We start from the raw sequence: 25,893 nt of genomic DNA on the forward strand, positions 1-25,893 counted from the left end.
TTTTTTTTTAAATTAAAATGTAAAGAAAGAAATTTAAAATTCAGTTTCTCAGTTGCACTAGCCACATTTCAAGTGCTCAGTAGAGCCATACATATCCATTTGCTACCATAGTGGACCATGTAGTTCTACAGCGTTGTCTGTGGGACAGGAAATGGAAGATAGAGGGGAGACATATATTTGTTATATATATATATATATACATATATTTTTAGCTGTATGATTTTGAACAAGTAACTTAATTGTCCAAGCTTCACTTTCACCATCTGTCTGTAAAACAGGAAAGTAATCATACCCCTCAGATTGCTGTGAAGACTGAGAATCTATGCAAAGCACATGGTAGAATGACTGGCAAAGTTTTAAAAATAGGTAAGTGGTGGCTTTTAAAAAATCCAAACAGGGACTTCCCTGGTGGTCCAGTGGTTAAAAATCTGCCTTGCAATGCAGGGAATGTGAGTTTGATCGCTGGTGGGGGAAATAAGATCCTACCTGTGACTACTGAGCCCACAGGACACAACCGGAGGGTCCATGTGCTGCAACCAAGACCCGATACAGCCAAATAAGTAAATGTTTTTTTTTTTTTATTAAATCCAAACGATTCTTTGGATGGGGCTGTCTGTATTTCCTTTATTTTTAAAAGTTAGAGAATTAAAAAACTTGTTTGAAAATGGCATTCATTGATTCCATAAGTACTGCCTCTTAGGCCAGGTGCTCGCCGAAACACAAAGATGGAAATAATATGGTCCTGGCTTTGAGGACCCTGGGGCGCCCCATGTTAGAAACAACACAGTGGCGGGCTAATGTCCAAATGAGAAAAGTAAAACCAAAGAGAATAACATATTTATTCAACAATCCCACAGAAAACAAGCCCTGCAGATAGATTGAGTTTATGAATTATATAGTTCTCTGCTTCTGCTGCTGCTGCATCACTTCAGTCGTGTCCGACTCTGTGTGACCCCATAGTTCTCTACTTACTTTAAAATCAATACCCACAATTACAATCATTAAGATTTAAGAAAGATTGACATGGATCAAATGCTTAATGATTAGTAGTAGCCTTTATTTCTGCCACATGAAAGATGCTGCTTTGTTTTCCCTTCCTTCAATTGTTATTTCTTGAGCTGTGCTTGCTTTTAATTTAGTAGTTTACATTTATCTGGTAAAGAAAAAAGATGGAGTTAGTTCAGTTAATTCAAAAGTCTGAAATACAGAATCTTTTAAAGCTATTACTGTTAAGTATAAAACTTAAAATAACTAAATATGAGTAAAATAAGTGATTGAAATAAGTAAAATTACATTTATAATATAGTATTTCTTCTTAATATAACAATAAATATCCTTTGGACAGGTAAGTTATCATTTTTTAAATCTAGAAGTTGATACAATGTTAAAGGAATTTCTTAAAATTTTTGTTTTTAAAAATTACTTCTACCATGTAGTTACCTAGTATATCAAGAAGTCAAGATTAAAATTATGGACTTTTATTCTTTAGAGCTTGTAGCCACTGTCATTGAATTATTTGCAAGTTCTTGATTTGTGCTAAACTAAGTCCTGAAATTAGTCAAATGTATGTGAGATTTACACACACATAGTTTATGCTTATTGTAAATAAGGGACCTAGTAACTTTCACATTATTTCAGTTGTAATAATATCAATATGAAATCTTTATTAGTAACAACTTTTTTTCGCCATATGAAAAAAATCTACCTTTCCCCATATATTAGTAATTCACAATTTAAATATTTGGGAGTCACTTTTAAAATTTCCAAAGTCAATATCTAAATATGTTATATATACCATTATTTTTGCCCTTCTTTGTATTTGTATCTCTCTCTAATGAGACCACAGTATTTGAAATTTCTTGTTATAGAATATATGAGTCAAAGGACGAAATTGCTGTAGTATATTGGGTTCACTTTTAAAAGGAATTTCTCCCTCTAAAGGTTATAATATATTGAGAAATAGCCAGGCTTGGAACTCTCCCTAGGTGGGTGTAGGAAACAGCATGTCACCCTGAGTGCCATCCCTTTACTGTCCAGCACCATGAACATTATTAAGAGCACACTTAATGGGGGAAAAGAAGTGACAAAAGAACAACACAGACTGAGGAGTGTACGTGGAGGCCAGGGGATTAACGCGTGTGAACATTTGATATATTTTTGGCCACATTTGTTTTTCTCTGGTGTGTTATCTCTGGCTGATGGTGTACATGTGGGTGGGGCCCTGTTAATAAACTGAGTGCTCAAATGCTAAACTGACTTGGGTTGGCGGAGTGACAGAAAGGTGGGAAAAAGGGTAGGCACCTCACTTCCATCATCAGAACCCTAATAAGATAGGTATGTGCTCTTGCTGGAGTCACCTCTGCTTCACCCACTGTCTATTTAATTGTGTGAATTCAGCCTTAAAGGTATGTGTGTGCATATGCACAGTCTCTCTCTCACACACACAGCATTAGTTATATTAGGAGAGGCAAATGAGAGAAGTTTCATTCATAAATAGCTCACTGTAAAGCGTGTCTCAGAGAAACAGTACACTGCTGGCCACCACACACAGCTGGGCACGTTATTCATTGCGCAGAGACTACCTTGTGAATGGGGCCCCCAGCTCTGTGCTGTGTACAATCTGTGCAGTTGTACATGGCAGCACTCTAGGGACTCTGTAAGTATTTGTATAATTTTTGGTGTGGAAGTAAGAGGCTTTGGCTGTGTTGGCTAATCTGAGAAAGCAGGTTGGGAAAGAGTACGATAAGGGAGCAGAGAGGAAGAGTAGGGATGAGAAAGAAAGGAATCATTGTGAGGAGCAGCAGCAAGGAGTCCTCGTCCAGTGCCTCATCTGAAGCGCCCTCTCACCCTGTTGACCTTACATTTTGACCCCTGGTGGATTCTCGAGCAGAAACCACAACAAAACCCTCAACATTCCATTCCACCTCTATTATTACTATAATAGAAGTAATATGATTCACTGTTAAAAGATTCAGTTTACTGACAACTTTTTGTGAAAGTGTCATGTCTGTCATTTACATCTATAGAGACTTATAACTGCAAAAATTACCTTTAAGTTGTCTTATCTGTTTTTTCCATTGGCCTTTTCTTTTCCTGTTTTACTTTCCTTTCCTCACATCCGTTCCCCTGAGAAAGGGAGGACAGATGAGGCACGAGATTGAGGAATTTAGAGAGGATTTGACAGGAGAGCAGAGAGCCAGAAAATAGTCCAGCAAAGTGGAAGTGAGATCATTAGAAAGAGGAAATGAGAAAGAAAAAGGCCAAAAACCGGACAGAAGAAAGTCAAAGAAAGAGAGAGAACCTGAGTCTTAAATTAAAGTGATTTTCTAACCTCATCAAAAATGTCTTTATTCTTTCCAATGGAGCCCATTGTTAAATTTCACTTTCCCTTTTAGGATTCTCCCATTACTTCTTAGGATTCCAAGGGTTTGATTTTCCATAATTAAGAAGAAAATGGAAAAGATAGATGGGTGGGGGAGGGGAGGACATGCCCAGTATTTCATAAATGATTTCCCTCTCTCTTCTTTTCTTAATCTCTGTCCTTTGTCTCATTTCTTTCCATCTTGGAAAAATGCCAGGGGATCATAGATAAGCCTACTGTTTGGGCTCATTGTAAAGACAATCAGCAAAATTAAAGAGAATAAAGCTTAGAAAGGTAAGAAATGGAAAGTCAAGAAAGGAGAGAGATGGACCCAGATCCAAAGAGATAGGTTTAGCCTGCACCCTGCCTTGTAGACTTTTCATAAAAACAGTACATTTGAAGTGCTACTTTACCTGAAACCCTACTCAAAAAGGAGGAAAAGTGTAATTCTTCCAAACTGCTCCGAGGTTAGAGAGAATTGGAGACTGCTGCCCCCAACTAGCCTTGCCCAAGAGTTGTTGAATGTGAATCTGATGAAGTTAATAGAAACAGTGATTTGATTTACTGCTGTGGGAACAATTATTATTCTGGCTTCTGCCTAAAATAGAAATCAGATTTACAAACTTATTTTCAGTCTACATTCAGTCTAAATTCAATAGGACAAGGTTACTAATCTTTGCTTCCTAGGGGTGAAGAGTGTTAAGTGTGAGTAAGGGAATGTGAAAGGGGAAAGAAGTGATTCAGAGGAGTGTGGCAAGGGGGAAAGAAATGCTAATCAGAGGGAAAATTGAAAAACTGTACAAGCCTAAGTAAGGAAGAGTGAGCAGATAAAGGGAAGAAAAGTGGAAAAAATGAGAAAGCACAGGAAGGAAAACAAACAGGGAAAACAATTAACACTTGGTGAAAACTCCATGCCAAATTTGTATACTGTACCAGCGTCATGATTTAACAAGCTCAGAGTGGAATTTTGCTGCATGTTTGCTGTGTCTTTCCTCAACTCCTCATTTCCAGAGCCCCATTTCAAGCTGCCTGCTAAAATTTACATAGATGGGCCACCAGGTCCACAAACAGGAGCTAATAAACCACAGCAGCAGAAAGGGCCTTGAGACAGCCAGTCATGCCTTCATTCCCCCACCCACATGCACACACATTTGATAGCGGAGGAAACGGAGACCCAGAGAGATTAAATGACACATTCGTGAAACAGGAAAAACGGACCAAAATCTAGGACTTTCAATTCTAAGTTCAGTGTTTCATAGCTTATTTCTTCCTTTTCCTTCCAGATTTTCTTCCTTTTCCCAGCTTGTTTCATGGCCTCAGTACCTCCTAGCCATGTTGCCTCACAAATTCTAGTTTCTTTTTTCTCTTGTTTTCACAAGTAGTTAGGAGTTAAAGCTTGTTGACTGTGTGTTCAGGTCCTTTTTCATCTCACTGCTTCCTACCTGGTCAAGAGTTGGGTATCTTTCATCCAGACTATTATAATGACGTTCTGCCTCTAACCTGTTTCAGCTTCTCTTAGGGACTGCAGTCAGAGTAATCTACCTAAAATGTAATATTAATTTTGCCATTCCCCTGGCTTTTCAGTGGATCCTGCTTACCTACCAAGCAGTACTATCCAAACTCCTTAGTGTGGATTAAGACTCCTCCGGACTGGCTCCTGCCTTGCTCTCACTGCTCCTAAACTGAATATGCCCAGTACTGTCCCAGCCCTGTGATTTTGCCCACCCTATTGATTATTTGGGCTTCCCTAATAGCTCAGTTGGTAAAGAATCTGCCTGCAATGCAGGAGATCCCGGGTTGATTCCTGGGTTGGGAAGATCTGCTTGGAGAAGGGGAAGTCTACCCACACTAGTATTCTGGCCTGGAGAATTCCATGGACTGTATAGTCCACGGGGTCACACAGAGTTGGATATTCTTGTTTCCCCTTTCCTAACACAAAGATTGCCATCTTCATAGACTCCTTCATGATTTTCTCTTTTGAGCAAAAAGTATGTTCTCTGCTTTTCTCTTAGAGGGCCTGTAACTTTCCGACTTACATTATTTGTGCGCATGTCTTGAGGCCAGGTATACGTTCTGTTATTTATTTTTAATCTCTCCCAGAGCCTGTCTCAGTGCCTCATATATAATAGATGGGCATTGAATGTTTGTTCAGTTGAACAAAATTGAGTTTGTGCTAGGAGGCAGGTGAATCAGTCACATATAAAATGAAAATGAAAGTATCAATGTCCTATATTAATTTTAAATTTCCATGGCTTAAATAAGGAGTACTTCAGAATGTATGAAGAATGTACTAATTATATGCTCAGCTACTAATTATGTATTAAGTGATAAGGCTTCTGCTAGATTTAATATTGCCTTTAGAAAATAAGAGGAAAATATTTGCCTGTAATAGCATATCTTGGGAATTTTTACAGATTTGATTTCTTTTTGAAATAAAGTTTGGGATAGAAATTGATAGATGAAAATTCTATATACTGTAAGGGAAATTTTATATTTTTCTTATAAATTATAATAGCATTTGTTTTCAGGTTCAGTTCTATAGATTGGAATATAGGTAAAAACCACATTATAGTGAAGCTCCTCTGGTACTTTTGGACACTAAAGTCCAGTGGGAAGACCCAAAGATGGATCCCATTTGTATAAATAGCTTTTCTATAATCATTGGCTTAAAAAAAACCTTTATTGAGCTAATATTTACTTATTTAACATTATATAAATTTCATGTGTACAATTTTATATATTTCTGCATGTGCTCCCCCCCAAAAATACAGGTTGATCCCCTTTCCCATTTAGTTCTCCCCATCAATCACTTTCTTTTCTTTTTTTATTTTTTGTAGGACTCTTGCAAATGTGACTTAAAAACACCTTCAAGTGTTTCTGATATATTTTCCCCCTCCTTTTTAAGTTCAATGAAATGTGATTTTGTGTTCCTTCCATGATGTTCTTTTATGTGCATGACTGGAGCAGAGGTCTCTTCTACTCCCCAGAGGTTAGACAGTCACTCAGAAGTGGGTCAGCAGCAAGCAAGGGGAGAACTCCCAACAAGGGGAGAACTACATGACAGCCTTTACTTCAAACAGTTGTTACCAGTTAACGATCCCGAGACGTGGGAACATGTAAAGAAAAAGCTGCTGGAAGAAAACATTAAATTCTATCACCTGACAGCAAAGCAGAAGACAAAGACACAAGCAGGAAGAAAAGAGGGGCTAGCCGATTTTAGATTTACCAAGAAATTGAGAGTTGTGATCACTTCCCTTCCAAATCAGCAGGAGTAACAGGCCATATCGTGTTTGGTTCTGCTTGCAGAGTTAGCTTGGGAGTGGTTCCTGCCCTGTGAGTTAGAGATCCTGGGAACTAGTCTATCAGCACAGAAAAAAGCAAAGTGGTGCCTACTGCTTGAAAGATAGCATGAATGTAGTCTTTGAAGGCAGTTTCTGTAGGACAGATTCTCCGTTCCGTTCCGTTCCCTTCCGTCGCTCAGTCGTGTCCGACTCTTTGCGACCCCGTGGACTGTAGCCTACCAGGCTTCTCCGTCCATGGGATTCTCCAGGCAAGTATACTGGAGTGGGTTACCGTTTCCTTCTCCAGGGGATCTTTTATTCTCAGAAGGGAGCAAAGACAGGAAAGGGAATGCCTCAAAATGTCTGGCTCGATTCCTTTGTTCTTAGCAACTCTGTTCTAGGGTCCAGAGGTGACTGCTTGATACCAGGGATTACAAAGAAATATGGTGGAATTTGGTCCATACCTGAAGTGTCTGAATCAGTTCTCCTGCTCCTGTAAAAATAAATAGCACATTTCAAAGTTTGGCCAGTATAACCACAAATATTTAGAAAAGAATTACTAGGTATGAGAAAACAATCATTCTCTAAGTATTTAATAGGTAGTAATGACACACCTTTTGGGCTTCCCTGGTGGCTCAGAGGTTAAAGCATCTGCCTCCAATGCGGGAGACCCGGGTTCGATCCCTGGGTCGGGAAGATCCCCTGGAGAAGGAAACGGTAACCCACTCCAGTATTCTTGCCTGGAGAATCCCATGGACGGAGAAGCCTGGTAGGCTACAGTCCACGGGGTCGCAAAGAGTCGGTCACGACTGAGCGACAGAACGGAACGGAACGGAATGACACACCTTTAGTAAGCCAAGGGTGCACATGTGCGTGCTAAGTTGCTTCAGTCATGTCCAACTCTATGCGACCCTATGAACTGTAGCTCACCAGGCTCTTCTGTCCGTGGGATTTTGCAGGTAAGAATACTGGAGAGGGTTGTCATGCCCTCCACCAGGGGATCTTCCCAACTCGGGGATTGACCCACAATTCTTATATCTCCTGCAACGGCAGGTGGTTCTTTACCACTAATGCCATGTGGGAAGCCCCAGCCAAGGGTATTATCCATTATAATACATCTTAGAGTAAAATTACCTAAATTTATGTAACATGCAAGGTGTCCAACCTATAAAAGCCATAAAAGTGCACTGTATGTAATTACATATAATCTATTTTTATTGTGGCTATCACCTGTCACTCAATGAGGCTGCAAGAATCCCTATCATGCTACATCTCCAGACCCTAAAAACTCATTTGGGGTTGAGACTGAAAGAAGCTAACTGCTTCTGTTCAGGGGTTTCTCTAAATGGAGTCAGTTGCATTGGGAATATATGCTCTTGTAGACATGTTGGGTATATTCTGGAATGGATGGGTGCCAGGGTTTGGAGTTGCCCATCTCTGCTAGCTCTTCATCACAATCTTGGTGGCCTTGATGGGAGTCTTCTAGGTGAATAACCTCAATCATTCATCCAAGTTATTACAATTTCTTACAGCTTAGTGGATGTAAAGTAGGGGACTAGCTGTCAGTGTTTTGGACTATTTTACTTTCCGAGATATCTTTGGATAAAGTTTGTTTTCTGCATGCCTGATACCTTTTTTCAATTTTTTAATCTTTTGGCCTGTGGGATCTTAGTTCCCAGATCAGGTATCCAAACTCCTGTACTGGCAGCGCGGAGTCTTAACCATTGGACCACCTGGCAAGTCCCTGTATGTCTGACTTTTTAAATTAATATCAATAATTAAAATACTTATTTTCTTAACCTACTGAATGCTAAAATATAAACTTAAGTCAGTTAATTTTCACCAAATCTTTGTTTCTTGGCTATACTGCAATAGCTATTTTGGAAGTTTTGCTGTTTGAGTAAGAGGTTATGGGGAGAATAATTATCCTTATATAATATCTTCTCAGATAAATGTACAAAGAAATAATTCTGATCCATTTAGAGGATCTGGCAAATTCATGCAGTTCAAATTCTTTAGTGAATCTTTCAAATGTAAAGGTTAAATTAGTAATTTTCTGAGAAGTTTGCAAATACTCATAACCTTTACCAAATGGGTCTGGTGATTTAAATAAGGTTGAGTTTAATGATAAAAGTTTTCAACAGACTGAGAGGTATCAAATAAGTGTACTTTAAAAGAGTAGGTGCAAACTAAAATGAAGCCTGCCATTATCCTCTTTAAAGCAAAGGGAAGAGTCACAGTAACACTTGCCAAGGTATGAAAAGGAATATAAATGCTCTATAAAGTAAATCCTTCATTTCTAAAGTACCCAAAGTGACATTATAGAAGTTTCCATAGTCTTTCACTCATCTAGATTTAAATTTTTCAATTTACATTTTAAAGGCCAATGCATTTGTGGGCAAAATACTCAACAAGGTCATTGTTCAATTTTTTTTTTTTCATTGTTTCAAAGTAGACGGTTAGAAAGGTGTCACTGAAATCCATGGTCTTGGAAAAGAAAAATATACACTAGAATTCATTTAACACTCTCACAGTATCCTGACTTAATCTTACAAATATCCCAGGACTAAGTATTAGTGAATCCCATTCTGTTCTTTGATTTTATTACATCTTTCAATTATAATGAACATTCTCAAATTAGGCTCTAGCTAGTAATTATGTTCCTGATGTAAATAGGCAATAAAATATAATGTATGCTTGATTAAATTGGACTTAAGAGGATTAGTTAGAACCCAAATTCATTTTTTGCTTTGTTTTTTTAATCTCTTTCTTTCTTTACTGTAGAGTCAGCAGATAAATGATAGAGAAAGCTGAAAGACTGAAGGGCAGAGCCTGGAAGATTCAGGAATTTGCTAACTAAGATCCTTTGTAATCTTTAAAATTCTAAGATTTTTGCTATTTATATAGGCATTCATTTTCTCATTTCTAATACTGATCATAACAGTGAGAGTAACGAAACTTCACACTTGCAGATCACTGTAACCTAGAAACAAGTTATCCTTACAATTTTTAACATTTTAAGAAACTACTACGAGCAGTCTAATGCTCAGAGAATTTTTAGGGAGGGGAGGCCTTACAAATAGCTGTGAAAAAAAGAGAAGCGAAAAGCAAAGGAGAAAAGGCAAGATATAAGCATCTGAATGCAGAGTTCCAAAGAATAGCAAGGAGAGATAAGAAAGCCTTCCTCAGTGATCAGTGCAAAGAAATAGAGGAAAACAGAATAGGAAAAACAAGAGATCTCTTCAAGAAAATCAGAGATTCCAAGGGAACATTTCATGCAAAGATGGGCTCGATAAAGGACAGAAATGGTAGGGACCTAACAGAAGCAGAAGATATTAAGAAGAGGTGGCAAGAATACACAGAAGAGCTGTACAAAAAAGATCTTCACGACCAAGATAATCACGATGTCGTGATCATTCACCTGGAAACAGACATCTTGGAATGTGAAGTCAAGTGGGCCTTAGAAAGCATCACTACGAACAAAGCTAGTGGAGGTGATGGAATTCCAGTTGAGCTATTTCAAATCCTGAAAGATGATGCTGTGAAAGTGCTGCACTCAATATGCCAGCAAATTTGGAAAACTCAGCAGTGGCCACAGGACTGGAAAAGGTCAGTCTTCATTCCAATCCCAAAGAAAGGGAATGCCAAAGAATGCTCAAACTACCGCACAATTCTACTCATCTCACACGCTAGTAAAGTCATGCTCAAAATTCTCCAAGCCAGGCTTCAGCAGTATGTGAACCGTGAACTCCCAGATGTTCAAGCAGGTTTTAGAAAAGGCAGAGGCACCAGAAATCAAATTGCCAATATCCGCTGGATCATGGAGAAAGCAAAAGAGTTCCAGAAAAACATCTATTTCTGCTTCATTGACTATGCCAAAACCTTTGACTGTGTGGATCACAATAAACTGTGGAAAATTTTGAAAGAGATGGGAATCCAGACCACTTGACCTGCCTCTTGAGAAACCTGTATGCAGGTCAGGAAGCAACAGTCAGAACTGTACATGGAACAACAGACTGGTTCCAAATAGGAAAAGGCGTACGTCAAGGCTGTATATTGTCACCTTGCTTATTTAACTTCTATGCAGAGTACATCATGAGGAACGCTGGGCTGGAAGAAGCACAAGCTGGAATCAAGATTGCCGGGAGAAATATCAATAACCTCAGATATGCAGATGACACCACCCTTATGGCAGAAAGTGAAGAGGAACTCAAAAGCCTCTTGATGAAAGTGAAAGAGGAGAGTGAAAAGGTTGGCTTGAAGCTCAACATTCAGAAAACAAAGATCATGGCATCTGGTCCCATCACTTCATGGGAAATAGATGGAAAAACAGCGGAAACAGTGTCAGACTTTATTTTTTGGGGCTCCAAAATCACTGCAGATGCTGATTGCAGCCATGAAATTAAAAGACGCTTACTCCTTGGAAGGAAAGTTATGACCAACCTAGATAGTATATTAAAAAGCAGAGACATTACTTTGCCAACCAAGGTCCGTCTAGTCAAGGCTATGGTTTTTCCCGTGGTCATGTATGGATGTGAGAGTTGGACTGTGAAGAAAGCTGATCGCCGAAGAATTGATGCTTTTGAACTGTGGTGCTGGAGAAGACTCTTGAGAGTCCCTTGGACTGCAAGGAGATCCAACCAGTCCATTCTAAAGGAGATCAATCCTGGGTGTTCATTGGAAGGACTGATGCTAAAGCTGAAACTCCAGTACTTTGGCCACCTCATGCGACGAGTTGACTCACTGGAAAAGACTCTGATGCTGAGAAAGGTTGGGGGCGGGAGGAGAAGGGGACGACAGAGAATGAGATGGCTGGATGGCATCACCGACTCTCTGGACATGAGTTTGGGTGAACTCCGGGAGTTGGTGATGGACAGGGAGGCCTGGCGTGCTGTGATTCATGGGGTCGCAGAGAGTCGGTCACGACTGAGTGACTGAACTGAACTGAACTGAACTGAGGTTTTCTGTATGTAACAGTGGATACCTGTCAGTGTGCATATGTCAAAACCCATAAAACTGTACAAGATAGAGAGTGAACCTTAAATTAGGGACTATAGTTAATAATAATATATCAGTTTTGTTCATTAACTGTTAACAAAGGTACCACACTAATGCACGTGTTAATTACAGGGGAAACTGGGGGTGGGGGCGGGTAAGGAGGTGGCAGTGGTGTGGGTATAGGGTTGTATGTACTATGTGTTCAATTATTCTGTAAATCTAAAACTGTACTTTAAAAATGTTTATTAATTACTTTTTAAAGATTTTTTAAGGCACTAAAAGTTAATACAGTGCTTCAGGGCATCCATTATTTGCAAAAGGGTGAGGAAAGAAGAAGTTGAAATGATTTAAACAGTTAACCTTGTTAAGATTTTGAATTGTTTGTTTCTGAAAGCTTAGACAAGGGCAGGACAGAATTTGAGACATATTGAATGAAATAAAGCAGAGGAAGATGTCAGAATGATCAGACCTGATTAATTACTGATTAGGAAAAATTGCTAGACTGGATGGATTCATTTTTCTCTCACTTGTTTTTTAGAAATCTTACGCTTTTCTATGAAAGTCGTACTCGTACATAGCAGAAAGTACATTTCCCATCGAGTGGCACCTGCTTCTATACCTTTGTCCTTACATTCTGTTTTTCCCTCACTCCTTCTAATGATTACTTTTTAAAAATTTTATTTATTTTCAGTTGAAGGTAATTGCTTTACAATAGTCTTGGATTTTGCCATATATCAACATGAATCAGCCATAGGTATACATATGCTTCCTCTCTCTTAAAACTTCCTCCCACCTCTCACCCCTCTATGTTGTCAAACCAGAGCCCTGGTTTGAGTTCCCTGAGTCATATAGCAAATTCCCACTGGCTATCTCTTTTACATACGGTAGTATATATGCTTCCATGCAAGCTGAATCTTTACCATTTGAGCTACAAGAGAAGTCAAAAAAATTGAAATCATATCAAGTATTTCTTTTTGTATCACAGTGCTATGAGCTTAGAAATTCCAAAAAAAGAAAAAAAAACTGAAAAAATGCAAATACGTGGAAACTGAACAATATGCTACTAAACAAATAATGCATTACTGAAGAAATCAGAGGAAATTTTAAAAATGCCTAGAGATAAATAAAAACAAAAATATGATGACCCAAAATCTATAGGATGCAACAAAAGCAATTCTAAGAGGAAAGTTCATAGAAATACAATCTTACCTCAAGAAACAAGAAAAATTTCAAATGAACAACCTAAAGCAGCTAGAGGAAGAACAAACAAAATCAAAAGTTAGTAGAAGGAAAGAAATCATAGAGATCAGAGCAGAAATAAATGAGAGATGAAGAAAACAAAATAAAAGATCAATGACGCTAAAAGCTGGTTCTTTGAAAGGATAAACATAATTGATAGACCTTTAGCCAGACTCAAGAAAAAAAAGGAGAGAACTCAAATCAAGAAAATTAGAAATGAAAAAAGAAGTTAAAGCTGACCTCACAGAAATACAAAAGATCATAAGAGACTACTACAAGCATGCCCCAAAATGGACAACCTAGAAGAAATGGACAAATTCTCAGAAAGGTACACTCTCCCAAGAATGGACTAGAAAGAAATAGAAAATATAAGCAAACCAAACACAAGTGCTGAAATTGAATCTGTAATTAGAAAACTCCCAAAAAGTCTGGAACCAGATGGCCTCACAGGTTAATTCTATCAAACATTTACAGAAGAGCTAGCACCTATACTTCTGAAGCTATTACAAAAAGTTTTAGAGGAAGAAATACCCTCAAACTCATTTTATGAGGCCCATCAACACCCTGATATCAAAATCAGACAAAGATACCACAAAAAAGAGAGAAAATTACAGGCAATATCACTGATGAACATAGACACAAAAATCCTCAACAAAATACTAGTCAACCAAACCCAACAGTGCATTTAAAGGATCATAAATCACAGTTAAGTGGGATTTATCCCAGGGATGCAAGGATTTTCCCAATATTCAATGTGATATACCACATCAACAGATTGAAGAATAAAAACCGTATGATCATCTCAATAGATGCAGAAAATTTTTGACAAAACTCAACACCCGTTTATGATAAAACTCCAGGAACTGGGCATAGAGGGAATTTACCTCAACCTAATAAAGGGCATTACTTTGCCAACAAAGGTCCGTCTAGTCAAGGCTATGGTTTTTCCAGTAGTCACGTATCGATGTGACCGTTGGACTATAAAGAAAGCTGAGTGCCGAAGAATTGATGCTTTTGAACTGTGGTGTTGGAGAAGACACTTCAGAGTCCCTTAGACTGCAAGAAGATCCAACCAGTCCATCCTAAAGGAAATCAGTCCTGAATGTTCATTGGAAGGACTGATGTTGAAGCTGAAACTCCAATAGTTTGGCCATCTGATGAGAAGAACTGACTCATTGGAAAAGACCCAGATGCTGGGAAAGATTGAAGGCAGGAGAAGAAGGGGACGACAGAGGCTGAGATGGTTGGATGGCATCACCGACTCAATGGACCTGAGTTTGAGTGAACTCTGGGAGTTGGCGATGGACAGGGAGGCCAGGTGTGCTGCAGTCCATGGGGTCGCAAAGAGTCAGATACAACTGAGCGACTGAACTGAACTGAATAAAGGCCAAGACTGCAAGGAGATCAAACCAGTCAATCCTAAAGGAAATCAATCCTAAATATTCATTGGAAGGACTGATGCTGAAGTTCCAATACTTTGGCCACCTGATGTGACGAGCTGATTCATTAGAAAAGACCCTGAGGCTGGGAAAGTAGGAGGAGAAGAGGACAACAGAGGATGAGATGGTTGGATGGCATCACTGACTCAATGGACATGAGTTGGAGCAAGCTGCGGGAGATGGTGATGGACAGGGAAGCCTGGTGTGCTGCAGTCCATGGGGTCAAAGAGTCGGACACGACTGAGCCACTGAACAACAAAAACTGACAAGCCCATGGTTAGCATTATTCTCAGTGGTGAAAAGCTGGAAGTATCTCCTCTAAGATCAGGAAACAAGACAAGTATGTCCACTCTCACCATTTTAATTCAACATAATTTTGGAAGGCCTAGCTGTGGCGATCGGAGAAGGCAATGGCACCCCACTCCAGTACTCTTGCCTGGAAAATCCCATGGACAGAGGAGCCTGGTAGGTTACAGTCCATGGGGTCGTTAAGGGTCAGACACGACTGAGCGACTTCACTTTCACTCTTCACTTTCATGCATTGGAGAAGGAAATGGCAACCCACTCCAGTGTTCTTGCCTGGAGGATCCCAGGGACAGGGGAGCCTGGTGGGCTGCTGTCTATGGGGTCACACGGAGTCAGACTTGACTGAAGTGACTTAGCAGCAGCAGCAGCTGTGGCGATCAGAGAAGAAAATGCAATGAACTGATTTTAAATATACCTTTTAATGCAAATTTCAGAACATTTGGTCATATAGGAAAATTTTCTGAAGTGGACTTCCTTGAATTTGAACTGATAGTTCTTCCTATAGCTATGAAGAGAAACCCTCATTTTGGTTCTTGGGCCATAGAAGAAGCGCTCACAAGAGAGGACTCCTTGCTCCTAGAAACTCCTTTGTTTCTAGGACTGGCTTCTCATAAGGAAACAGTCCTCAAACATGGTTGTACATTAGAACCACTTGGAGGCTTATTACAACACAAAATGATGAGCCCATCTCAAGAGTTTATGATTCAGCAGGGTGGGAATGGGCTCAAGAATTTACATCATTTACCAGCTCCCAGGTGCTGCTGCTGACCAGCCACACATTAAGAACCACTGGTATAGAAACCCTCGCTAGGACACGATGCTTTGCTTAAGCAGACCACCAAAATCATAATTTGAAGTTGAAATTGAAATCATATTGAAATTGAATTGAAATTGACCATTGAAATCATAACTGAGATCCAGCAACACCTGGAATGTATTGACACTTGGATGTAGAGGCTCTAGAACTGTGAGAAATGTGGCTGCCCAGGAGCTAAAGAGTAAAAAAAATGTTACTCTGATTTCAAGGTTTGTGAATCTTCTAAGGATCATTCATATTCCTTTGCTTCCGTGGATCCCTACTTAGCTGGGAAAGGAGGTGAAAAAGAGTGTTTTGAACGATTACCCCTTAGTCGATTAAGATTTTTTTTCTGACAGAATAGCTAACTTTCTTTTATCCTTGCTGTTGGAAATGAATTAATAGAGACAATCATGACCATTTACCTGAACACCTAATATGGCCCTCTTGTAATTGTTACACAGTCAATCATCTTGAAACTGCATTCCACCAGCGCTCTACCCTTTCTTCAGATCTCTGCCCTTCCTCAGAGAAGCAGTCCCTGACCACTTATATAAAATAGACCTACTCCCTCCTCAAATGCTCCTGTTACTTTTTGTTTTCTCTCAGCACATTCCAGTTGGCATAATACACTTTATTATCTATACCCTCTACTAGAATGCAACCCTGCATGACTTGTTTTCACTGATGCATGCCCAGTCTCTAGCACATAGAAGATGCTCAGTAAATATTATTGAATGAATGACTCACACCTCTATAAAGTTTGTTTCCCTATTTTTCCCTGTTCCTTTTTATATTTAAAAAGAACTTAGACATAGTTCATTACATTCCTGATTTTCATTCTTGCTAATATAGCATTTAGATCTCTATGTTTTTCTCTGGTTTCTTGATAGCTGTTACTCCAGAAAAAACATATTAACTTTTATTTTTATAATAGCACAGTGTCTCTCACATTCATCTTGTAATTGGGTATTTATAATTATAAAAACACTTTCTCAGATTATTAAGTTATTCACTGGAAGTGTAGAAAAGTGTAAGAGACATGTAAAGAAGAAAATAGAAGTATAAAGATAAACGTACCCATAATTACTCCAGATAATCAATGCCCCTAACTCCAAAATGTGGAACCATGATTCTATTTTATTTCCTTTGGCACACTTCATCTACACCAGGCAGATAGCTCAGAATGCCAACTGAATGGTTTAAGAAGTTCGTGTGAAAATAAAAATTAGACAAGGTTAAACCAAATGTGGATAATTGAGTTGATTATTTTATCATTCATATGTCTGAGATTATGTCATCATTCATATGTCATTTGTATGTCTGAGAATCTTCCATGACAAATGCCTGAGTTGCAGGGACTTTATTTACTTTTCTTTTTCTTTTTTTTTTAGCAATTCATTTTATTTCATTTTACCAAATTTCATCAAAATTTTCCTAAATACTGATGCTCAAAAACATTTAAACATTTAAAACCAGTTGATAAGGACAATTAAAGAGGTTTATATAGGGTACCATAGGAACACACTGAGAGATAAGTGTATTCTTTCTAGGTAGGAGACAAAGTCTTGTTGTTGTTCAGTCACTCAGTTATGTCCAACTATGCAACCCCATGGACTGAAGCATGCCAGTCATCCCTGTCCTTTTCTTTTATTTTTGGTCTCACCACACAGCATGTGGGATCTTATTTCCCTGACCAGGGATTGAACCCATGCCCCCTAGATTGGAAGGTCATTGTCTTAACTAATGGACTGCCAGGGAAGTCCTCCAGGGACTTTAAAGCATGCACTTATTTACATATTTCATGTCTTAGCATCATTTGGCATCTTCCTGCTCCACATACCTGGATTCTTCAGCCTTGAGAGTTGTGCTTTCAGAGTCCATTGTCCTTATTTCAGGGGGTCTGTCACTCATTTCTTTGGATTTGTCTGTCTCATCTTCTTCTGGAGTCAAGGTAGTTTGAAAACATCTTTCACCTTCGAAAGTCAGTGTTACGTTTGAGATGGTGACATGTTTTGAGGAGTCTCTAAACTCATTCTTACTTTTTGTATCTCGTAAACACCCAGACTTCAGAATGTTTTCCATTTTTTCCTTTAAAAATAACAAGCAGCAGCAAATCAGGTAACAGAAGAGCACCACACAGAAACAGATCACTTATGAAGCAGTAGTCATTTCCCTCATATGTACTGAGTGCCCGCGAGTGCGCAGGTGCGGTGATGAAGGACTGGCGCTCGGTGCTGCGCAGCCGCCGAGAGGCGCCGAGCTGGCACTGGAGACCGGCAGCACGGGACCCGACACAGCACGTTCTGAGCCTCACACGGTCACGCGCACCACTGGCACCTCAAGAAGGAAAATTAGGACTCAGTCAAGGGTTTCCTCTCCCTCAATTGGCAGGGAAAGGAAGGTTTTCTAGAAATGTCTTGCCACCAATTGTTCCCCATCCAAAGTTGCTCTTGACTTAAGAGCATCTAATAGGTGACAGGAATTGGAGGTTCATAAAAATACTAGAGTCTGTTTTTCAAAAGACCTAAAATTTAGTATTCTAATATCTCAGCCATTCTCCTAGTGTCTGTTTCAGCACGACTGCTCTGTTGCTCCTCGCCTTCCCCAGACTCTCTCTCAGGCCTCAGAACAATAGGTCAGCTGGTCTTAAAGATTCTGTCTTTCTAATATCCCTGACATCTGCACCTTCTTCCCCCTTTTGTCATTACCTAGTCTACCACCTCTATACTGTTCTTTGAAAATAATGCAATAATCTTCTTTAAAAGTAAAACATTTTTTCTGACAATTAAAGTAATATATATTTTTCATAGAATATTTAGAAAATCCTAAAAGATATACAGTGAAAGGGAGAAAATTATTGCTTCTTGATGCCACAGGCTAGAAATAACTACTTTGGTACATTTCATTCTGGTCTTTTTCTCCATTTGTTTATTTTGAATGTGCCTGTTTTGTGATTATATTGCAGTACTGTATTCCATATTTTTCACTTTAAAATTTATTATAAAATCTCCCTATGTTATTAAAAACTTTGTAAAGCTACTTGAATTTTTCTAATTAAAAATTAATTTTCTTATAAGAAGCAGAACATTCAGAAACCTGGAAAGAAGAAAACATCTATTGCTTATAAGACCACAACCTAGAAATAAACTATTATTAACAATATGACTTTCCCTCCCTATTGTTTGTGTATACACTTGCATTTTTATGTAATAAGGATGTGAAAGTTGCTCAGTCGTGTCTGACTTTTGGAACCCCATGGAAATCTCCAGGCCAGAATACTGGAGTGGGTAGCCTTTCCCTTCTCCAGGGATCTTCCCAACCCAGGGATCGAACCCAGTTCTCCTGCACTGCAGGCGGATTCTTCCTGCATTGCAGGTGAATTCTTTATCAGCTGAGCCACAAGGGAAGCCCAAGAATACTGGAGTGGGTAGCCTATCCCTTTTCCAAAGGATCTTCCCGACTCAGGAATTGAACTGGGGTCTCCTTCATTGCAGGCGGATTCTTTACCAACTGAGCTCTCAGGGAAGCCCAGAAATAACCAACTATTAACAACATGACTCCGCCCCTCCCTCCTATTGTCTATGTATACACTTGCATTTTTATGTAATAAGGATTGTAACCTTTAGTTCATTTTTCATTCAGCTTTATATCATAAACATTTTTCCAGGTAAAGAAAAATTCTCCAACAGTTTTAGCAGCTATGGAGCAGTCGTTCGTTTAACCAGTATTTAATGAGTGGATATGATCCTGTCCGTCACTTTGGTTGCTCCTGAATGATATAAACATGGCACATGCCCTTTGTGGCTTAAATTCATTTAGCCCTTCCTCTGTGGTGGATGTTTAGGTTACTTCTTCATTATCATTATTTTATTTTTATAAACATGGTATAGATGTGGTACAATTAACATCTTTATAGCTAGATCCTCATTCCTATTGATCCTCATTCCTTAAGAAAGATTCTTAAAAGTGAAATCACTGAGTCAAAGGGTGGCAACATTTCTAGGTTCTTGACTCATAATGATTTCAAGAAAGTTTGTTCTAATTCTCACCCTGCCATGAATCTTTAGAAACTCCAAGATGACCCCAACTTTACTAATGCTGACTGTGTTGATTCTCTTATTTAACAGCTTTATGGATGAAATATTTTTTTGTTTGCATTTTTTAAAATTACTAGTGAGGTTAAACTTTTCTGCTAACTTTAGTAGCTAGTGGTTTCTTCTGTGAAATGTCCATCTTTGCCCTCTGTCATTTTTCTGTCCTGGGCCCCATGGGGATTTCTCAGCTATAGTCTACACATCAGTCTCTTTACCTACAATCTGTCCTGCCATCAGAATAATCTTTTAAAAACACAGCCCCTTCACTCCCTTACACAGAGCTTTTGTGGCTAAGGTTTGCTCAAAGACTGAGTTTACACTTCTTATTTTGGCATTCAAGATTTGCAAGCAATTTTCCAATCCTATATCCTAATATCTTCCACATATATTATGCTCCAGCCAAACTGATATATTGTTGGATATGGTTCTGTGTTTTTCCACTTTCTGGCCATTTCTAAAGCTGCTCACTTCTTCGGGGATTTTATTTTCTTATTTTCATCCTCACTTTTACTTATTGAAATTTCACCCCATCCTTCAGTGTACTTCATACATTTGTGCACATTTAAGCCTTAATATAACCCTTACATGATATTAATATTCTCATTTGAAAGATGCATGTTCAGTGACCTGGCCAAACTAACATGAAGCAGGCAGGGCAGGATTCCAACCCAGGACTTCTGACTCTGATACCAAAGTTCTTTTTATCCTACCATGCCTCCTGATACAGGGTTAAGTTTTATAGTTAGATGGTCACTGCCTATTTCAGGGGACATCTTATAACTCTTTTATGCAAGACTTCAGGGATCAGATCTCATTCTTAATGTTAGGTTAATCAGAGTAAGTTCCATACTATTTCAATAATCAATGTCATGAAGCTTACCAAAGAGAGTGAAAGAGAGTAATTATTAGAGAAGGAAGGTCTTCCATGTCACATACCTTTTCCTCTTGCTTGGCCCTGAGTATGTCATCATTTTCAAACACCACTCTGACCCCTGAGCTTGCTGTGACTTCACAGATGTCTGTGACTTCCGTGACTTCTGTGACAATATTTATATCTGGGGCCTCAGTGACCTCATTTTCTGGAATATCCGTGACATCGGTGACGTCAGTGATGTCTGTGAATTCCGAGAAATCGATGCTTTCTACATCGTTGTTGGGGTCTGAACACGCGGACGGGTGTGAGGTCGGTATGGTGGGGAAGGCTGCTATATCCATGATGTCCACTGAGCCTGTGATGTCTGTGCTGTTTGTGATTTCCGAGAGGCTGGAGACTTCCGACACTTTGGAAGCTTTGGCTTTCTCCTCATTCAAGAGGGAGATGAGCTCTACCCACTGACAGAACAGGGTGTCTTGCTTGCATGCAGGGGCGCAGAGCTGTAGGTAGTAGGCTCGGCCACTCACCAGCTTTACTTTGATGCGCATATTCTCAGCATCATGTACAGAGAGAGTCACCAGTTGCAGAGGGAGAAACCTGCAGACAAATGCAAATGTCATCTGGAGCCTGACTGGAAACTGTCACAAGGCCTTTCCTGTTCAAGACATTTGTGCGGTGAGACAGGACACCAGCTGTGTCTCTCAAACAGGTTTGGGGAGGAGCCAGCGTGGATGGGGCAGGACTTTCTTGTGGCCACATGTTCCCAGGTCTGGCTCATGGTTTTTGAGCTCAAAACCTTGATTTTTCATACATATAATCAGGCTCCTGAAGACCAACTCACCTGAATCACACTCCTAAGACTATCAACTAGTATATCAGCTATATATTACTTATTTAGGAGAAGTTGTCCCATTTAGTTAGTCGTGCAAGGTTGAGACTGAGAGTGATTAGCTGTGGGTCCTACAGCGAGTTGGTAGATTGAGACAAGAGCAGAACTAATCCTGATGGAAGCTGGGATGGTGGGGGAGGAAGTTCTGTTCAGTCAGTTCAGTTCAGTCACTCAGTCGTGTCCGACTCTTTGCGACCCCGTGGACTGCAGCAGGCCAGGCTTTGTTTTATATAATTAGTTAATCAATTAGGCTGTGTCAGGTCTTAGTTGCAGCATGTGGGACCTTCGTTCCCTGAACATGGATCGAACCCAAGCGTCTGTATTGGGAGTGTGGAATCTTAGCCACTGGACCACCGAGGAAGTCCCCTAGGTTTAATTTTTGAGAAGTTAAAGGTGAACCATTTGTTTTGATCATCAGGTTGTCAGACTATCTCCCCAGACTCTAAGGATGTGACTCTGTCATCTGTAGCAGGAAAACAAACGAGGAGCACTTATCATCTGTGTTTCTAGTCTCATCTCCTCCGGGGTAAAGCATATTTTTCTGAACCTCTTTCCTTCGTAACTCACCTGGTAAGCACCAGATTTTCTGGAGAAGGAGATGTCAGGAGACTTTTAAACATGGGTTCTGAATCTTTCTGGGTGGTGGGTATCAGATGAGCCAGCAACATCACGTTAGGGGTCTTGATGGTGGGATTGGAAGAGCAGATGCCTACGGTCACCCAGTTGGCTCGGTTATGAAGGTAAATGGATTCACCTCTCCTGTTGACCTGAGGTAGGGAAGAGGAAGAAGTTGGAGAAGACTCTTGAGAGTCCCTGGGACTGCAAGGAGCTCCTACCAGTCCATCCTAAAGGAAATCAGTCCTGGGTGTTCATTGGAAGGTCTGATGCTAAAGCTGAAACTCCAATACTTTGGCCACCTCATGCGAAGAGCTGACTCATTGGAAAAGACCCAGATGCTGGGAAAGACTGAAGGCGGGAGAAGAAGGGGACGACAGAGGATGAGATGGTTGGATGGCATCACCGACTCAATGGACATGAGTTTGGATGGACTCTGGGAGTTGGTGATGGACAGAAAGGCCAGGCGTGCCCCAGTCCATGGGGTCACAAAGAGTCGGATAGAACTGAGCGACTGAACTGAACTGAACTGAACCATGATGCTTTTGCTCATATGACTTCTTGGAGATATCACAGTGAATAGACATGGTCCCTGACCTCTGGGGTCCACCGGGGAAAATGAACATTAAACAAGTATATCACTAAGAGTCTTAAGTGTTATTGAGCACAAGTTCAGGGTACTGTGCTATGGGGTACATGACAGAAAACTTGACAGTGGGGAAGAAGACAGGTATGTGTATAACTACCTTTCTTAGAGAAGATATAAGTTTATTATAAATTGTAGCACACAATTTACAGTCATATACTGTTCTGTGTTGTACTCCATACAGCCAATTGATTCTCACAGAAGTCAAACTCTTGTATCCATAACCCCAAGATAATAGTAAAATGTAGTAGAATGAATGATGAATTTTGAGTATTTGTTGTCTTTGTTTTGAATATAGTTTTATTTATAAGGTTATGCTATTTAATTCTTAATGATGACTGTGTTTAACAACCGATCTGTAAACTTCCTGAACTCTTACCAATCAGCTAGCTCGGTTTACCCTGGCCATACAGTCAGAAAAGGTCCCCCGAGGAAGGGCCTCTAAATGAGACCTGAGCAGCGTGGGACATGGACTGGCGGGGCACCCAGGAGAATCTCTGCTGGCTGGAAGAGGAGGAGACCAGGAAGTGGGTGGACAGGGATGTGAAGGAAGCCAGAGAGGGAAAACACTTGGTTTCTTAGCTGCATATTAACTGCTGCAAAAAAGTAAATTGCCGAAAAACAAATATATTTAGAAAGAGATTGTAACCTACACTATTGATTAGCTACCCGAAGCCATGCTCCTATTCTTCCTGATTAATAAAATTCTGGTTTTGTCCAGGATCCACCCCTCAGGGATGGTGCCCCCAGCTGAGGAGTGAACTCCTCATCCACCCAGACTAGTTACCGCGGTCCCGTCCCCTGGCGAGTGATTGCTCTCTGCAGGGGCATGTGACTCAGGCCTGGCCAATGGGACAGAGCCTCCTGGTAGCTCTGGGAAAGGGTTCTCAACTCTCACAGTTGCAGAGATGAGATGTTTGATGAGATGTATCCCCTCTGTTGCTGGCACCTGTCACGTCCTTCTCACATGTGATGTCCTGAAGGGAGAAATTTGTAGGTAACAGGACAAAAAGAGAGAAGCCGGGACCCTGATGGCTCCTGTGAATGGGGTGCAGCCCTGTGCTTCTTTCAATCTGTATCTGTTAGTCGCTCAGTCGTGTCCGACTCTTTGCGACCCCATGGACCATAGCCCGCCAGGCTCCTCTGCCAATGAGATTCTCCAGGCAAGAATACTGGAGTGGGTAGCCATTCCCTTCTCCAGGGGGTCTTCTCAACCCAGGGATCAAACCTGGGTCTCCTGCATTGCAGGCAGACTTCTTATATCTGAGCCACCACTTTACTTGAGATAATCAGTGTTCTTTTTAGATCACACTTGAATCAGGTACCTTGATAACTTGCTGCCCAAGACATAGCAATCACAAGAGGTTGTTTGTGTTGAAGGGAGTAACTTATCTAGTTATGACATGGGGACATATCTAAGTTATCGAAAGCTGACTGCCTCACCCAGTGTTCATTAAGGCTAGAAAATGATTATTTGAGAAAGGCTCAGAAGAAAAATAAAAAGATTATTAGGAAAGAAGCACACAGAAGGTGAATTACATCAAAACATGACATCACATGCGTTTTGGGGTATGATTTAAACATTAGTATTCTTCGAGGCGTCACCTCCCTCCCTATGACTTCTTGGAGGTGAAGAGCTCTCCCATCAGTGAGAGGACATGCATATGTTGTCATTTCTTTGTAGAATCAGCTGAGGAGATGCTTAAATGGGTGTGTTTTGTGTTGACTTGGTTGTGACACTTTCAAGAAGTTTAAGGGTATGCCCTACATCATTTAATTCAGTTCTCCATTTCTCTGTCTGAATTTTTTTTCTTTTCTTTTTTGGCACCTCATAGCATGCAAAACTTCCAGGACCAGGGGTTGAAACTGTGCCCCTGCGGTGGAAGCACTGAACCATAACCACTGGGCCATTATGGAACCCTCTGTCTGAACAGTGTAATGTTGAATGTTTAGAGGAAATTTAGAACTGCAGTCGGACACGACTGAAGTGACTTAGCAGCAGCAGCAGCAGCAGTAGAACTGCTCCCAAATTCAATGAAGTGTAGCTTCATTCATAATGTAGGTACGGTTTTAGGAGAAGGAAACTTCTCTCCTTGATACAATTTAACAAGTATATTTTCCTTCAGAACTAAGAAGGAAAATGCATTGAATCCCTAGTTGTGTCATAGATATTATTCTTTAAAATGTCTCCTAAGTTTAAAAATGACTATACTTTGTGTAATTTTGGGAAGATTATAGAATAATTTCAGTAGAGTTGGGGCAGAATTTCTAGGTTAGAGTTTGTTGGGGAAATTTGGAATGAATTTTCCTTTTACATTATAACTAGTTTAGATTGTTTGAAGTTCCCAAACTATCCCCTTTAATTCTATCACACAGTCCCTATTAAAGTATTAAAACAATTTTTCCAACCTTTTCCATTGTCTTTGAGAAAATTAATTATTGAGATTATCAGAACTTAATTCAGGGTTTATCATTTACCTGGATAAAATTGCTTTCTAATATGGGAGGAGATACAAAAGGGGCGTATTCTCCTCCATTCAACATATTTTGAAGTTCTCCTGGATCCTTGGAGTCTGGGACACAGATGTCATCTTGCTCGTTGATCCTCGTGGGAGATTTCCTGTTACTCTTCTTCATTGTGCTTATGTATAAACCTCAGGAAAATGAAGGAATGGACGTACAATGAATAGAGACAGAGAACATTTAACATAATAATTAAGTTGCTTCACTTATTCATTAATTCAACATATTTTGTCGACATTGATGATCTTCCAGGCACTGTGCTGGGCACTAGAGATCCATCTGAATCACGCTGATAATAGGCCTGCCCTCATACATATTTCCTATTGGCTTAGATGGTAAAGGATCTGCCTGCAATGCAGGAGACCCAGGTTTGATCCCTGGGTTGGGAAGATCCCCAGGAGAAGGCAATGGCAACCCACTCCAATATTCTCACCTGGAGAAACCCATGGACAGAGGAGCTTGGCAGGCTATAGTCCATGGGGTTACAAAGAGTCGACTGAGCAACTAACACTTTCACTTTCATGTAGGTTACTCTCTCTGGAAAGACAGAGTAAGCAAGTGAAAAAGAAAATGTTGGATGATAAGGGTTACAAAGACTCTGGATCAGATCCATGTGACAAAAAGTGTCTGGGGTGTTGTGTTGGCAACAGGAATTAGTTAGGGTGGTGAGGGGAAGACTCGCAGCATATATCCCCCTACCCAAACCATTATTTTCTATCTTCCTAAATAATGCTACCACTATCCTTCCCGTATTGCATGTCTCAAGCCCTTTTATTGTAAGTAGAGTATTGAAGGCATACTAACCTGAGACCATTTCTTCCTAAAAAAT

At 40.0% G+C, this 25,893-nt stretch overlaps 1 protein-coding gene across 1 annotated transcript; it reads right to left on the reverse strand.

Annotated features, from left to right (window-relative positions):
- Window positions 1-4,101: 4,101 nt before the first annotated feature.
- Window positions 4,102-25,187, reverse strand: GARIN2 (golgi associated RAB2 interactor family member 2). The gene is made up of 6 exons (XM_088840283.1): window positions 25,020-25,187; window positions 21,848-22,047; window positions 20,454-20,988; window positions 17,264-17,511; window positions 7,107-7,135; window positions 4,102-4,166 (listed from the first exon to the last, which is right to left on the reverse strand). Exons 1-6 carry the CDS (start codon window positions 25,176-25,178, stop codon window positions 4,102-4,104), a joined length of 1,236 nt encoding a protein of 411 aa, XP_088696409.1. The 5' UTR covers window positions 25,179-25,187.
- Window positions 25,188-25,893: the final 706 nt, after the last annotated feature.

This window comes from Moschus berezovskii, chromosome 9 (assembly GCF_049115385.1).
Source record: "Moschus berezovskii isolate FMDL1 chromosome 9, NW_MosBer_1.0, whole genome shotgun sequence".
Taxonomy (NCBI): domain Eukaryota; kingdom Metazoa; phylum Chordata; class Mammalia; order Artiodactyla; family Moschidae; genus Moschus; species Moschus berezovskii.